The sequence below is a fragment of the Oncorhynchus masou genome, chromosome 22 (genome assembly GCF_036934945.1).
Source record: "Oncorhynchus masou masou isolate Uvic2021 chromosome 22, UVic_Omas_1.1, whole genome shotgun sequence".
Lineage (NCBI taxonomy): Eukaryota > Metazoa > Chordata > Actinopteri > Salmoniformes > Salmonidae > Oncorhynchus > Oncorhynchus masou.
Window position 1 is genome coordinate 26,397,332 of NC_088233.1, and position 16,100 is coordinate 26,413,431.

General features: G+C 43.5%; 1 protein-coding gene across 4 annotated transcripts in view; it reads left to right on the top strand.

Moving 5' to 3' along the window:
• LOC135509244 (tripartite motif-containing protein 44-like) overlaps positions 1-16,100 on the top strand; it is an 80,081-nt gene that overhangs the window by 26,128 nt on the left and 37,853 nt on the right. For 2 of the 4 annotated variants that reach the window (XM_064929736.1, XM_064929735.1), the window contains exons 4-5: positions 2,962-3,255; positions 9,593-9,618. In XM_064929736.1, the coding sequence (XP_064785808.1) occupies positions 2,962-3,255; positions 9,593-9,618 (320 nt within the window). The remainder of the gene's footprint in view (positions 1-2,961; positions 3,256-9,592; positions 9,619-16,100) is intronic. The other 2 variants (XM_064929737.1, XM_064929738.1) reach the window with 2 other exon arrangements.

Genomic DNA, 16,100 nt, shown 5'->3' on the forward strand with positions numbered 1-16,100 from the left:
CAATTTTTGGAAAACGTGGTCGCATTAAAACAACTGAGGGATATTTTACTGTAATTCTGTTACCAAACTTACATCTGCACAGTTCTTCTAGGAACTGTGTTTTCTGTGCAAGTTATTCAAGGTAGTCCTTGTTTATTTTTTTGTTCACCTTTATTTAACTAGGCAAGTCAGTTAAGAACAAATTCTCATTTACAATGACGGCCTACCCTGGATGACGCTGGGCCAGTTGTGCGTCACCCTATGGGACTCCCAATCATTGCCGGATGTGATACAGCCTGGATTTGAACCAGGGACTGTAGTGACACCTCTTGCACTGAGATGAAGTGCCTTAGACCACTGCGCCACTCGGGAACCCATATATACTTTTATAGTTTGTTAAACTTTGAAATCAATGGTTTTTGTTTAAAATGTATGCCAAAGTGAAAAATCAGAGCCAAAGCGTAGTTCCATTGCCGTGGAATTACCCGCCAAAAGGTGATATGGGACAGAAAAAGTCACTTCTAGAATCAGTACACTGGTTCTTTGACTACTAATTTGCTGTGATTCGATCACCTGGAATCAGAATGAAGGATAGACATTTTTCAACTCCCCCATATGAAGGAAGTAAATCAAAAATGTTACATCTCTTTGTTGAGTTAGGGAGTAATTTGGAGAATCTGATTGCTTGTGCAGAGATGCCAATAACTGACAAGACTTTGGTCCCCAATGCCCCCAGCTTTGGCAACTTCTGTGAAACAGCTCCACTTGAGCAGTTATGGGGAGGGGAAGGATGAGTGGAGGGGAGGGTAGATGTGGGAGGGAAGTGAGATGACGTGAGGGCATTGAGGGGCATAAGGGGTGTCAGGGGACCTTGACTGGGGGCTGTGCGGTGCTCCTCAACGCTTCACCATCTACGTTGTCAAATCAAATCAAATGTTGTGTTGTGTTGGAGGCGAGGCGTCCCAGTGAGGGGTCTGCTATGGGAGGTGTCATATTCTAATGAGTCATAGCCGAAGAGAGCTCGGCGGCATTGGGAGATGGGAAATGGATTAACAGGGAGTCTCAGTAAGCAGTTCAACTGCCCTGAAAGCCAAACAGATGGCATGGCAGAGGGGCTCTGAAGACTCTATCTGCAGACTGGAGCCATGGAGGAGGGCCTGGGGAGGAGATGCACCATGCAAGGCTGCAACCAGGTAGCAACCACATGGCACAGACACAGGGCTGGCTCTAGGATTTGGGGGCCCTAAGCGAGATTTGGTTGGGAGACCCCTCCCCCATCTTGTGGCAAAACATTTTGGTGGCCCCTCTCTTCAAGGTGAAGAGAAAATGTATAATTGTTTTCTTGCAATTCTACACATTTTGCCTTGGGGCATAGAGAAAATATAGTAATTTTAAAGGAAATATTCTGCAATTCTAGTACACATTTTGCCATGGGGCGAAGAGAAAATGTCGCAGTTGTATAACACATTTCATGCAATTCTACTAATTTTACCATGGGGCAGAGATTAACTACTAATTTACTGCAATTCTACAGATTTTGCAATGACTTATGCCATGTTAATATGATATCTGAAGAAGAATGACTAACAAAATCAATAGGAGCCTCCTGGAGGTAAGGGCCCCTGGGCACCTTCTTATTGTCATGAGTCTTGTCCTGGAGGCATAACTGAGTGATTTCCCCTGAGATAGACCACCTGCCAAGTCCAACTTGGCTATATTGTAAAAATTCATGAAAACCAACATTTAGATATTTGGTCTTAATTTAAGGTTAGTTAGGCATTATGGTTAACAGTGTGGTTAAGGTTTAAAAAAATATTTTTATGACTTTGTGGCTGTACCAGCTCGTGACCACTCTGCAGAGCTGTCTCTAGAACAAGATTCATTTTTTGAAAAATGTCGGTATTCGGCCATGGTTACTACAACTTTAGAAAGCTGGCTAGACTAACTACCAATCTAAAAAGTGATAGCTGACATGACTAATTGAGTGACTGTCACTGACTGACATAACAAGAGAAAAACTGCTGATGCACAACCACATTTTGAAATTACACCTAGTGTATTCTACTGTTCTTACTCTCAACAGGAAGTTGAGACCCTTAGTGACCGGGGGCCCTAAACGACCGCTTATGTCGCTTATGCCTTGAACCGGCCCTGCACAGAGAGAGAGAGGAAGATCATTAATATGACACTCCGAGAGCGAGAAACAGAGAAAAAGAGGAGGTTGAGGCCTCATCCCCTTTTCACTCTCACTCTCTCTCAATTCAAAGGGCTTTATTGTCATGGGAAACATATGTTTACATTGCCAAAGCAAGTGAAATAGATAATTAACAAAAGTGAAATCTTTGTCTCTGTCTTTCTCTCTCTATCCCTCTCTCTCTCTTCATCTTTCTGTCGCTCTCCGTTCCTCCTTCTCTCTGTCACCTTCTGGCTCTAGTCTTTTACCCCATCATCCTCTGTTATTTTATAATCTCCTCGTCTCTCTTTTACTTCTACAGTTATGCACTGACTCTCTACATCTCTGTCTCTTTTCCCTGTTTTAGGTCTATATCTCAATCATTTATATCCTACAAAGGTAGTTCATTCAAGTTCATTTGAAATGACAGTAATGTATCTCCTCACCTTAATGAACTCTCTCTCACTTTCTTCATGTGCTTCTCCATATTTGACCTTCTTCATCTTCCTAACACACTCCCCCTCTCACCTTCGTTTCCATCTTAAGGCTGGTTTATAATCCGTCTAATAACATGTCTATAGACCAGTTGAATGCGAAAAGTGTTGTTGACAAAAACAACATTAATTTATAATAAGGGGCGTGTGTCTGTAGATGTGTGTCTGTAGTCAATGAGACAGACTATCACACCCTCTCATCCTCCTCTTCTTCCTCTAATTTCTTCACATTCTCCTTCCATCTCTCTCCAAAAGTAGTTGAACTGAAATATTTACCATATCTCTCTCTCTTTCTCCTTCCCTCTGTCTCTTCAGATGTCTACAGAGCAGTTGGAGGCGTATGTCAACAGTCAGTTTGATGACCTCTACCGGCTGGTTCGTCTGGAGGAGAAGAGGACCCTCCACCTGGTTGACCTGAAGGAAGCCTTCCTGACTGCCGCCGCCGCTGAGAATATCGCTGAGATCACCATTCACACCAAGCGGCTCCAGGAGGAGATGGCCTGCATCACACAGCAACTGGGCCAGCTGGACCAGGCTGGGGCACAGCCTGGGGCCGCAATAGCAGCCCTAGTCCAGGGAGGAGCACCTGGCCCGAGCCCCAGACCAGCGGTGAGGCATCTCTCCCTTATACACCACCATGGTCAAGGTAGAGGTAGTTACTGATCTTGGGTCTGTTTAAAGCAGCAAAGACTTTATATCTGACCTATCACACTAGGATATCTGAAAGGCATAGCAGGCAGCTTCATGTTGATTGGTATGAAGTGTACAGGGATAAAAATCACTTTATACAAGCTTCTTTTTATTGGAAAGCAGCGTGTGTAAAACTATGGTGGGTTCTTAGATGTAAACATGTTTTGCACTGCATAGCCAAGGGCTTAAGTGTAGCTGTGTATGTCCTCTGACTGCACACACATATGCACCCACACACACACAACAGCTGGAAATACTCTACCACCTATTCTACATACCAATCTCTACCAAGGTTATGTTCTCACATGCCCACACCATTACTCAAATACACAAATATACACAGATATGTTTTCTCACAATGATTTTACTGAGTTCATATAAGGAAATAAGTCAATTAAATTAAATTCATTAGGCCCTAATCTATGGATTTCACATGACTGGGCAGGGGCGAAGCCATGGGTGGGCCTGGGAGGGGATAGGCCTCTTGGGAGCCAGGCCCACCCACTGAGTAGCCAGGACCTGCCAATCAGAATGAGTTTGTCCCCACAAAAATACTTTATTAAAGACAGAAATACTCCTCAGTTTCATAAAATGTCCGGGTGGCTGGTGTCAGACAATCCTGCAGGTTAAGAAGCCGGATGTAGAGGTCGTGGGCTGGCGAGGTTACACGTGGCCTGCAATTTTGAGACCGGTTGGACATAGGGCCAAATTCTCTAAAACAACTTTGGAGGTGGTTTATTGTAAAGAAATGAACATTTAATTCTATTGCAACAGCTCTGGTGGACATTCCTGCAGTCCGCATGCCAATTGCATGCTCCCTCAAAATACATCTGTGGCACTGTGTTGTGTTACAAAACGGTACATTTTAGTGTGGCCTTTTATTGTCCCCAGCACCTGTTTAATGATCATACTGTTAAGTCAGATTCTTGATATGCCACACCTGTCAGGTGCATGGATTATCTTGTCAAGTGAGAAATGCTCACTAACAGGGATGTAAACAAATTTGTGCAAAACATTTGAAACAAATAAGCTTTATGTGCATATTTAAACATTTCTGGGATCTTTTATTTCAGCTCATGAAACATGGGACCAACACTTTACACTATATACACTATATATACAACCCTTCAAACGAGTGGATTTGGCGCCACACCTGTTGCTGGCAGGTGTATAAAATTGAGCACACAGTTATGTAATCTCCATAGACAAACATTGGCAGTGGAATGGTCTGAAGAGCTTAGTGACTTTCAACGTGGCACCGTCATAGGATGCCACCTTTATAAGAAGTCAGTTTGTAAAATGTCTTCCCTGCTAGACCTGCCCCGGTCAACTGTAAATGCTGTTATTGTGAAGTGGAAACGTCTAGGAGAGACAATGGCTCAGCCAATGGCTCAGCCACCGAGTGCTGAAGCAAGTAGATATCATCCTCGGTTGCAACACTCCAAGTTCCAAACTGCATCTGGAAGCAATGTCAGCACAACAACTATTCGTCGGGAACTTCATTAAATTTGTTACCATGGCCGAGCAGCCGCACACAAGCCTAAGATCACAATGCGCAATGGCAAGCATTGGCTGGAGTGGTGTAAAGCTCGCCACCATTGGATTCTGGAGTAGTGGAATGTCTTTTTCTGGAGTGATGAATCACGCTTCATCATCTGTCAGCCCGGCGTACGAATCTGGGTTTGGCGGATGCCAGGAGAACGCTAACTGCCCGAATGCAGTTTGGTGCAGGAGGAATAATGGTGCTTCATGGTGGTAACCCACCATGGGGAGATCATCCGTTCACCTACTCTGCATCTCACAAAGACACGACAGTTGGAACCAAAAAATCTCAGGACTCATCAGACCATAGGACAGATCTCCACCGGTCTAATGTCCATTGCTCGTGTTTCTTGGCCCAAGCAAATCTCTTCTTGTTATTGGTGTCCTTTAGTAGTGGTTTCTTTGAAGCAGGCCTGAGTCACGCAGTCTCCTCTGAACAGTTGATGTTGAGTTGTGTCTGTTACTGAACTCTGTGAAGCATTTATTTTGGGCTGCAATTTCTGACGCCTGTAACTCCAATGAACGTATCCTCTGCAGCAGAGGTAACTCTGGGTCTTCCATCCTGTGGCGGTCCTCTTGAGAGCCAGTTTCATATTGATGGTTTTTGTCTGACCTTCATGTCTTAAAGTAATGATGGACTGTCGTTTCTCTTTGCTTATTTGAGCTGTTCTTGCCATAATATGGACTTGGTCTTTTACCAAATCGGGCTATCTTCTGTATACCATCCCTACCTTGTCACAACACAACTGATTGGCTCAAACGCGTTAAGAAGGAAAGAAATTCCACAAATGAACTTTTAACAAGGCACACCTGTTAATTGAAATACATTCCAGGTGACTACTTCCATGAAGCTGGTTGAGAGAATGCCAAGAGTGTACAAAGCTGTCATCAAATATATTTAGATTTGCTTAACACTTTTTTGGTTACTACATGATTCCATATGAGTTATTTCATAGTTCTGATGTCGTCACTATTATTCTACGGTCAGGGTGGTGTATTGGAGGCGATGTCAAGTGCAGGAGAGCAGATACAATGAGCAGGCGCACTTTTATTATAGTTCCAAAAACAAGAGCACTACATGAAACAAACGCGCTCAAAAAAATGGAACATAAAAGTAGAGCGTGTAAACTAACACTACCAAACATGAAAACAATTACACACAAAACATGATGGGAAACAGAGGGTTAAATACAAGTAGCTTATTTGGGGAAATGTAAACCAGGTGTGTATGGAAACAAGACAAGACAAATGGATATACGAAAAATGGAGCATCGATGGCTAGACAGACGGTGACGTCGATCGCTGAACGTCACCCGAACAAGGAGAGGGGCTGTCTTCAGCAGAAGTCGTAACATCTACAATGTAAAAATAAAGAACAACCCTTGAATGAGTAGGTGTCCAAACTTTTGACTGGTACTGTGCATGTATTCTCTCTCACATGCACACACACCCCTTCTCCACACACTCCTCCTCCCTCATACTAGTTAAGATAAAGCTCTTATTACTTACAGGGTTAAATTAAAGATCCTGCTGGCCCATTACTCATCTGCTATATTTTAACTTCTTCAGGCTCCCAGTCATGCAGTCAGGGAGAGTCGGAAGGTGGGCTGTATTAGTGGCTGTGGTCGGCCTGCCGATTGGTTTCCTGGTTTGAGAAATGGGCCAGTGGTAGGCCCGAGTTCATTAAGGCCCTAATTGGATGGTGATGGTTGCCCTGTTTGTTCTCTTCTGGAAGTCATTGCTGCAGTGAGTAATGCCTGCTGTGACTTAGAGACATCGAGGAGAGAGAGAGAGAGACAGCAAGAGAGAGACTGTCTGAGCTCCTACAGTGGCACTTAGGTGTGTGTGTGCCACCGTGCTTCTACATCTGCATTGTTTGCTCTTTGGGATTTTAGGCTCGGTTTCTGTATAAGCACTTTGTGAAATCTGCTGATGTAAAATATTTCATTTTGTGTGTGTGCATGATGAGGTACAAATAAAAAGGCTGTGTGTGCATGCATTTACATCTCTGTGTGTGTGCAAGAGATACGAAATGGAGAATGAGATAGAAAGAAGCCCTTAACACCAACTTATACACACAATCTAATCATTCTCCAGCGAGTTTCAGTTCTGTGTGTGTGTGTGTGTGTGTGTGTGTGTGTGCTCGCTAAGCAGTTAGTCTAACTAGAGGCAAGACTGATAAAGAATGGGCCATTTGTTATGTATTACAGAAATGCATGGGCTCCTGTTTTTCAGTGTAATCTACAGATCTATCATTAAATCAATAAAGAGTGGTGCGGGCAGTAGGTAAGCAGCTGTATAGACGTACGCCACTGTGTTTACCCTCCAATCACCACACACCATGATTACTGAGCACTTATCTGTCACCCCGGAGGAAACCATCTCTCAGGCTGTCTCACAGAACACACGCACACACATCACCTCACGTAACATACACAAATAGTCAGAGAACACACACACATAGCAGAATAAATCAGAGCGAGCACACTCATTTACCTATGCTTACGTTGTACTATACAGACTGCCAGGAAAGTACCAAAATGTATTTGCTCTGTGTGTACAGTGCACATAATCGTGTTGACACAGACACTGATTAGACTTTCTGAAATACACATTTTTGTCACACTCACACGTATTCCAAGAGCGACACAGACAGGAAGGAATGCCTCCACCCATACAGATAGACAGTCATGCACACTGACTTTTTCACATGCCCCAGTGCATCAATACACAAAGAAACACATTCCATTGAATTGTGTGAGGTGTGTTTGCTCCTGTATGAGTCTGTGTTATTGTGCGTACTAGAATGTGTGTGGCTGTTTGTGTAAGCAAGTTACAGTAGTGTCCACATTTCTGTGTGAGCAAGTGTGTGTATGAGTTTGGCAGAGGAATATATAGTCAGCTGGTCCAATCAGCCATTAGTCAATCATTAAATGCCAGGTGTCCGGACTGTGTTGATCCAGGCCTGAACTGGACCTAACCTGGTCCTGAATCAGACCTAACCTGGTCCTGAACCAAATCTAACCTGGTCCTGACCTGGTCGTGAACCAGACCTAACATGGTTCTGACCTGGTTCACAGTGAGGGGCAGAGGGGCTGATCTTAGACAACCAATAGTCTAGGAAGTAAAGCTCATAGTGACTGAACAATTACTGCCATCACTGTAGACCACTCATTCTACAATATGTTGTCACCTATATCGGACCTGGGTTACAATTAAGTGATAATGCCAGAGAAGCCGGTGTTTGGAGGATATATTGGTACAGGTTTTGTTAGGCCCGAGACACTGTTCTAATCGCTTGCTTTCTAGCTAGCCAACTACGGCTAATTTACAGTCACGTCAAACAGTGCAGCCAGAATAACAGCAAACTAGCTGCATTTGTTTAAGCTGTTTTCTACTGACATTTATTTGGATACATCCATAACAATGAGCTAATGACGCGCAATATCGCCTGTTGTGAAAATGTGCTTTATCGTCAGAACACTGTTGTTCAGAGGAGGTACCCAACAACACAGCTAACACAATCACTTCAATATGAAGCTGGAAAGACAGCAAACTAGCTACACATTTAGTTTCATTTGACCTGTTTTCTATTGACAGTTCTTTGTATATATCCATAAAAATGATGCTGATTCATGATTTCTACTGGCTGAGAAAGGCTGCCTGCCTGTCTGTCTCATCCCAACTCATTACTATGGGACAGCTATAGATCGAATTTGAATATTGAAACACTGTTGCAAATGTTGGAGAGACAAACAGCAAGATTAATACAAATCTCCACTGTTGAAAATTAAATGTTAGTCGAAATAGAAATGTGAGATAATGTCTAGATGCTATTTATAGCGGAGATGAAGTTTATATGTTGCCTGGCTGGGCTGATGAGACAGTGGATTATGCAGTCAGATGGAACAGAGTAAATAGGCATTTTAACGTCACAGATTTAGCCGGTGGTAACTTGTCAAATAGACACTGACTGGAATGCATTTTTAACAAATTAGTATTCAGGATTAGACCCACCCGTTGTTTAATGGTAAACTAAACCCCACCCGGCCTCACAATATGTTCTTATTTTTACATTCACCTTGTGAATTCATTTGAATTCTGCACCAATTCCAATGAGATGTGGGAACTAAGTGGGAAGAACTATGGCAGTATTCTGTAGTCTTGTTTTAATGAAAAGCAGAGAGATGGCGTTAGCGGCTCAGGGCTCTTTGAGGGAAGATACAGTACAGTGCTGTATAGTTAGTCTCTGTGGTCCTCCACTAGCTGGTGTCTGGGCTGGTGGCTGCTAATTAAAGTGTGAACAGTGTCTACTGTCAGAGTAGAGCTCCACTGCTTTATTAATTTACTCTCCTCTCATGTGACACAATGATATGTGAAAGCCACTGTCTCACACTCACAGTCACTCAGTAACACGGTCACACGCTTACTAAGTCACACTGTAAAGCTGTCATTAAGGCACTGTCTCAAAGCCAGTATCACACAGACACTCATACTCAGACACTTTCTTAAACCCTTTTTTGTCCTTGGGTAGTATACGTCATCTACAGGTAGTGATATAGTAAGTATATAGTAATTCCTACCATGTGAATGTATTAAAGAACTGCTAAGTGTGAATAGCTTTGATTTGTGAAGGCATGCCAGCTGTGTAGCTACAGCACCTCTGTGTTATTGGCCTCTGTATTACAACTACTGTCTCCCTTTTCTTTTTCAGCAGCGCAACATTGAGGCCAGGCCAAGGTAAGTCTGATTAATATCATTCTGAGCATCTAGCAGAGCAGGGAGAAAGAATACATTTTCAAATCCCCACACTCAGGTGGTTTTACAGTGGGTTTACAGGGAGAGAGGAATACCACACACATCCATGCTGACACCCACATGTACAGTAAACGTGCATGCTCTCTCTATCTCTTTCACGCACACACACTCTCACACACACACACACACACACACACACACACACACACACACACACACACACACACACACACACACACACACACACACACACACACACACACACACACACACACACACACACACACACACACACACACACACTTCTCTCTCCTGCCCTTGAACATAGTATCTCCTCCCCTCCTCCCCTCTAGTCCTGTATAGACCTTTTCACACTGCACTGTTCTTAGCCCTGGACTAGATTAGCCTGTGTTCAAACAAGCATTTTTTATCCCTGGGCTAAGCTTTAGTCATACTTGTATTCCAAAGCCCTGGGCTAACGGACAAACACAACATGCAACCAACATTCTATCTCGACACGCAACCAATGTTATAAACAATACATTAATTAACACATGAATTCCTCTAGCTTCGAGCCTAGCATTTGATTTCCAACAGCGATGGTTTGTATAAACTGTACAAACCTTGATGTTTGCCTGTGACCTTTTTTATTTTTTTTATAAAAAAATTATTATTATTTCACCTTTATTTAACCAGGTAGGCTAGTTGAGAACAAGTTCTCATTTATAACTGCGACCTGGCCAAGATAAAGCAAAGGAGTTCGACATATACAACAACACAGAGTTACACATAGAATAAACAAACATATTGTCAATTATACAGTCTATAATTAAAAGTCTATATACAGGGTGTGCAAATGAGGTAAGTTAAGGGAGGTAAGGCAATAAAATAGGCTATAGTGGCGAAATAATTACAATATAGCAATTAAACACTGGAGTGATAGATGTGCAGAAGATGAATGTGCAAGTAGAGAAATTGGGGTGCAAAGGAGCAAGATAAATAAATAAATAAATACAGTATGGGGATGAGGTAGTTGGATGGGCTATTTACAGATGGGCTATGTACAGGTGCAGGTGCAGTGATCTGTGAGCTGCTTTAACAGCTGGTGATTAAAGCTAGTGAGGGAGATAGGAGTCTCCAGCTTCAGTGATTTTTGCAATTCGTTCCAGTCATTGGCAGCAGAGAACTGGGAGGAAAGGCGGCCAAAGGAGGAATTGGCTATGCGGGTGACCAGTGAGATATACCTGCTGGAGTGCGTGGTAAGAGTGGGTGCTGCTATAGTGACCAGTGAGCTGAGATAAGGCGGAGCTTTACCTAGCAGAGACTTGTAGATGATCTGGAGCCAGTGGGTTTGGCGACGAGTATGAAGCGAGGGCCAGCCAACAAGAGTGTACAGGTCGCCGTGGTGGGTAGTATATGGGGCTTTGGTGACAAAACGGATGACACTGTGATAGACTGCATCCAATTTGTTGAGTAGAGTGTTGGAGGCTATTTTATAGATAATGTCTCCGAAGATGAGGATTGGTAGGATGGTCAGTTTTACGAGGGTATGTTTGGCAGCATGAGTGACGGATGCTTTGTTGTGAAATAAGAAGCCAATTCTAGATTTCGTTTTGGATTGGAGATGCTTAATGTGAGCCTGGAAGGAGAGTTTACAGTCTAACCAGACACCTAGGTATTTGTAGTTGTCCACTTATTCTAAGTCAGAACCGTCCAGAGTAGTGATGCTTGACTTGCGGGCAGGTACGGGCAGCTATCGGTTGAAGAGCATGCATTTAGTTTTACTTGCATTTAAGAGCAGTTGGATCTTGTCCAAAGAAGGGCCAGAATTATACAGAATGGTGTCGTCTGCGTAGAGGTGGATCAGAGAATCAACAGCAGCAAGAGCGACATCATTGATGTATACAGAGAAGAGAGTCGGCCCGAGAATTGAACCCTGTGGCACCCCCATTGAGACTGCCAGAGGTTCGGATAACAGGCCCTCCGATTTGACACACTGAACTCTATTAGAGAAGTAGTTTGTGAACTAGGCGAGACAGTCATTTGAGAAACCAAGGCTGTTGAGTCTGCCGATAAGAATGTGGTGATTGACAGAGTCGAAAGCCTTGGCTAGGTGGATGAATACGGCTGCACAGTAATGTCTCTTATCGATAGAGGTTATGATATTGTTTAGGACCTTGAGAGTGGCTGAAGTGCACCCATGACCAGCTCTGAAACCAGATTGCATAGCGGAGAAGGTACGGTGGGATTCGAAATGGCCGGTAATCTGTTTGTTAACTTGGCTTTCGAAGACCTTAGAAACGCAGGGTAGGATAGATAAAGGTCTGTAGCAGTTTGGGTCTAGAGTGTCCCCCCCTTTTGAAGAGGGGGATGATCACGGATACTTTCCAATCTTTGGGATACGAAAGAGAGGTTGTACAGGCTAGTAATAGGGGTTGCAACAATTCCGGCAGATAATTTTTGAAAGAGAGGGTCCAGATTTTGTAGCTCTTTCAGAACATCAGCTATCTGGATGCGGGTGAAGGAGAAATGGGGGAGACTTGGAGAGTTGCGGTGGGGGGTGCAGGGCAGTTGACTGGGGTAGTGGTAGCCAGGTGGAAAGCATGGCCCGCTGTAGAAAAATGCTTATTGAAATTCTCATTTATAGTGGATTTTTTTGGTAGTGACAATGTTTCCTAGCCTCAGTGCAGTGGGAAGCTGGGAGGAGGTGCTCTTTTTCTCCATGGACTTCAGTGTCCCAGAACTTTTTTGAGTTTGTGCTACTGGATGCACATTTCTGTTTGAAAAAGCTAGCCATAGTTTTCCTAACTGCCTGTGTATATTGGTTCCTAACTTTCCTGAAAGTTGCATATCACAGGGGCTATTCGATGCTAATGCAGGATGCCACAGGATGTTTTTGTGCTGGTCAAGGGCAGTCAGGTCTGGAGTGAACCAAGGGCTATATCTGTTCCTGGTTTTACATTTTTTGAATGGGGCATGCTTATTTGAAATGTTGAGGGAGGCACTTTTAAAGAATTACCAGGCATCCTCTACTGACGGGATGAGGTCAATATCCTTCCAGGATACCCGGGCCAGGTCGATTAGAAAGGCCTGCTCGCTGAAGTGTTTGAGGGAGCGTTTGACAGTGATGAGGTGTGGTTGTTTGACCACAGACCAATTACGGATGCAGGCAGTGAGGCAGTGATCGTTGAGATCTTGGTTGAAGACAGCAGAGGTGTATTTGGAGGGCAAGTTGGTCAGGATGATATCTATGAGGGCGCCTGTGTTTACGAATTTGGGGTTGTACCTGGTAGGTTCGTTAATCATTTGTGTGAGATTGAGGGCATCAAGCTTAGATTGTGGGATGGCTGGGGTGTTAAACATGTCCCAGTTTAGGTTACCTAGCAGCCGAGCTCTGAAGATAATTGGGGGGCAATCAATTCACATATGGTGTCCAGGGCACCGCTGGGGGCTGAGGGTGGACTATAGCAAGCAGCAACGGTGAGAGACTTGTTTCTGGAAGGTGGATTCTTCAAAGCCTCGGAAACAATGTTTCACTTTTGAAATACGATCTCGCCCCTGTACAGAGAATACTGTCAATGAACAAACTTTTCTGATCTAAGTGAAATCAAAACTATTATTATCATGGATATATCCTTATAAATGTTATTACAAAAGCTATGAAAACAGATGAAAATGGAGTGTTTGCTGCCCTTCCAGCTGAGTTTGAAGCTTTAGTTGGCTACATGAGAAGATGTTAGCCAGCCGGCATAGCAGCCATTTTTGTTTGGCATACTGATTAAAGTATTTCGATTTTTGTCCTCAGATGGAAGGATGAAATAGCATGAATTTGGCTATCAAAATAACGTGCATAATAATTATAAGCATCACAAGTATATGTAAATTAAGTGACAATGCAGCTTTTGTGATTGGACTGTGAGCTTTCTAGGTGTTGTTCTAGACCCCGTTTTACACTGGCTATTTTGGCACCATGTTTTTTGGGTTAACCCCGAACATTTGGTGCTAACCCTGGTCCAAGGCAGGGCCAGACAGCACTGGGCTAAGTTTGGCGCTAGCCCACTTTAGAATGTGAAAAATATAAACTATTGGAACCTAGAAAGTTGGCTGTCAGAAGTATTACAATGTAAACATACTTTTAATCCGTCGGTCTGCATATTTCAAGGCTGGACTATTCTATTCTATTCATCACTCATCTTGCTAAAACGTATACTAAAAATGTGGAAATCATTTAATCCGACCATTAATTAACACAATGAAAAAATCTGTGGCAAACAATAATGCAGGCACTAAGGATGGGGGTGTGAGCATGCGGGTCTTGGCAGATGAGATGTAGTCATGATTTGTGTGCATCTGTAATTTGTTGTTTGAATGTATACATTTGTATATGGAGTAAACATTTAAAAATATTCCTTAGCCCAGGGCTAAGGGGCATTATGAATGCACCTTATGTGTGTCACATCCATGGCCCAGCCAGCATTTAGCTGCTCTAATCTCTATGCCCGCTGGAATGTAACGCTCAGAGTTGTGACGATCTCCCTGTTCCAATCACACGGCCACGCCGCTCCACTGGTCACTGGGCCAAGCCGGGCCAGGCTGGGCAAATGGAGAGACACACTGTCCACTAGTGTGTGGTCAAGCTGTAGTTTGATTATTGGGGTCAACCCAAGCCCTCTGGTGGAACAATCGTGCTTAGGCAGCATGGTCTGTGTTGTACTAAGCTTGTCTAGAAGGTAGTCGTGTGAAAGGTCTGTGTCTTGTCTGCTTGCCTGCCTGCCTGCCTGCTTGTCTGCCTGAATGCCTGTCTATTTGTCTGTATCTCTGTCCATCTGTTCATCCTCTAGTTCATTTGTCTGACTGTCATTTTGTCTGTCTCACTTGTAGAGGTTTGTAGGTTAGTGTGTGAGACGGTGTGTGTGTATGTTAGTGTGTGAGACAGTGTGTGTAGATTGGTTTGTTACAAAGTGTGTAAAACAGTAGGTGTAACAGATAGCCTTTAGCCAGTCACACACATATTGATCCCCTGACACTGACATGGCTTTCAGGAGTCGCTCGCCCGGAGCAGCTGCCTTCCCATCACCCCCTGCTGTGTCCCTATGGTGTGTGCCTCTCCAGGCCTTGTTGTCAGGCTTCCCACCTCACCACATCTCTCTCACACACACACATACACACACACTCAGTAATGGTCTGAGACACAGGCAGAGCCTCCCTGTCTGCCTGTCTGAGCTGTGCAAATGTCAGCCTCAGCATCTCGGGTGGGAAAGAAAGGCTTTATCTAAAAGGTACTATCTGGGTGAATAATGGTTACAGAAGAACCTGTCTGATAAGACAGACACCTACAAAAAAAATAACAGAGTGCTCAGTGTTTTATCTATGGAATGTTGTTGGATTTTCAGAACATATGTATAAGTGATAACACAAACAACCAAATAACAGCTATGATGGGGAAACTGAATACACACTGCTACACTCCTGAAATACTGAACAAATAAATATAGGAGTTTGAGTATTTATTTTGGAGGAATATACAGTATTTGTAGTTGCAGATCCTAGTGTTTTGTTTTTAATGGCCCTGACCCAGTCATGGAGAAGCCCAGTATAACTGCCATCTCAGGGGCTGTAGGAGCTTTAACCTGCCAATGGTAATACTGAGACCCAAGCACAATCCACTACTCTCTATTCCAGACCAGATGGCTGCAATTTGGGACCCCAGGGTGGCATAACGCTTCTGAAATGCCCTTGGTCAAGGTTAACACACACATATACACACACAGACATACACACATATACATAAAAGTATGCGCAGACACACATGAACGCACACACACCACTTTTCCCCATCTTCATAAAACTCCTAGGTTGCAGAATCCAGCCCAGCTCCCTGCCTGGATAAAGACATCCGATAATGACTGGTATAAAACATAATGAACTCATCATACAAGAAGGACGAGGATAGAGGGATGAAAGAGGAATGAAGGGAGGAATGTGACTGGGAGAGAGGAGGGAATGCAAGTATTTTATTGTCTGAAGGGTTAGTTTACAAGCTTGGGAAGATGGGGATTGAGGCAGTGGAGAGGAGAAAATTAATTGGATGAAGAATGGGAGAGAAAGATTTGTATTTATGTATTAACTTTTATTTATTCAGGGGAATCCAATTAAGACCAGAATCTCATTCTCAATGGTGCCCTGAGAAGAAACAATTCACAAATCAACATTATAATTCAATAAAACAGCAAAAGAGAAATTACAGATGCAGCAGTTACAGATGCATTACAATTCAACAACACAAATAAATTCTTACATTCAACCAAAACACTCGCAAACCTCAGTGAATTCCTTCCTCATCAGCATGCTAAACTGCCCTATTGGCACCAGGGATTTGTATATTATGGGGGGGCATTAAAACTAAAGGCTGATTTACCTAGGTTGGTAGAGGCATGAGGGACCTCAACCCTGTGAGCAGGTTT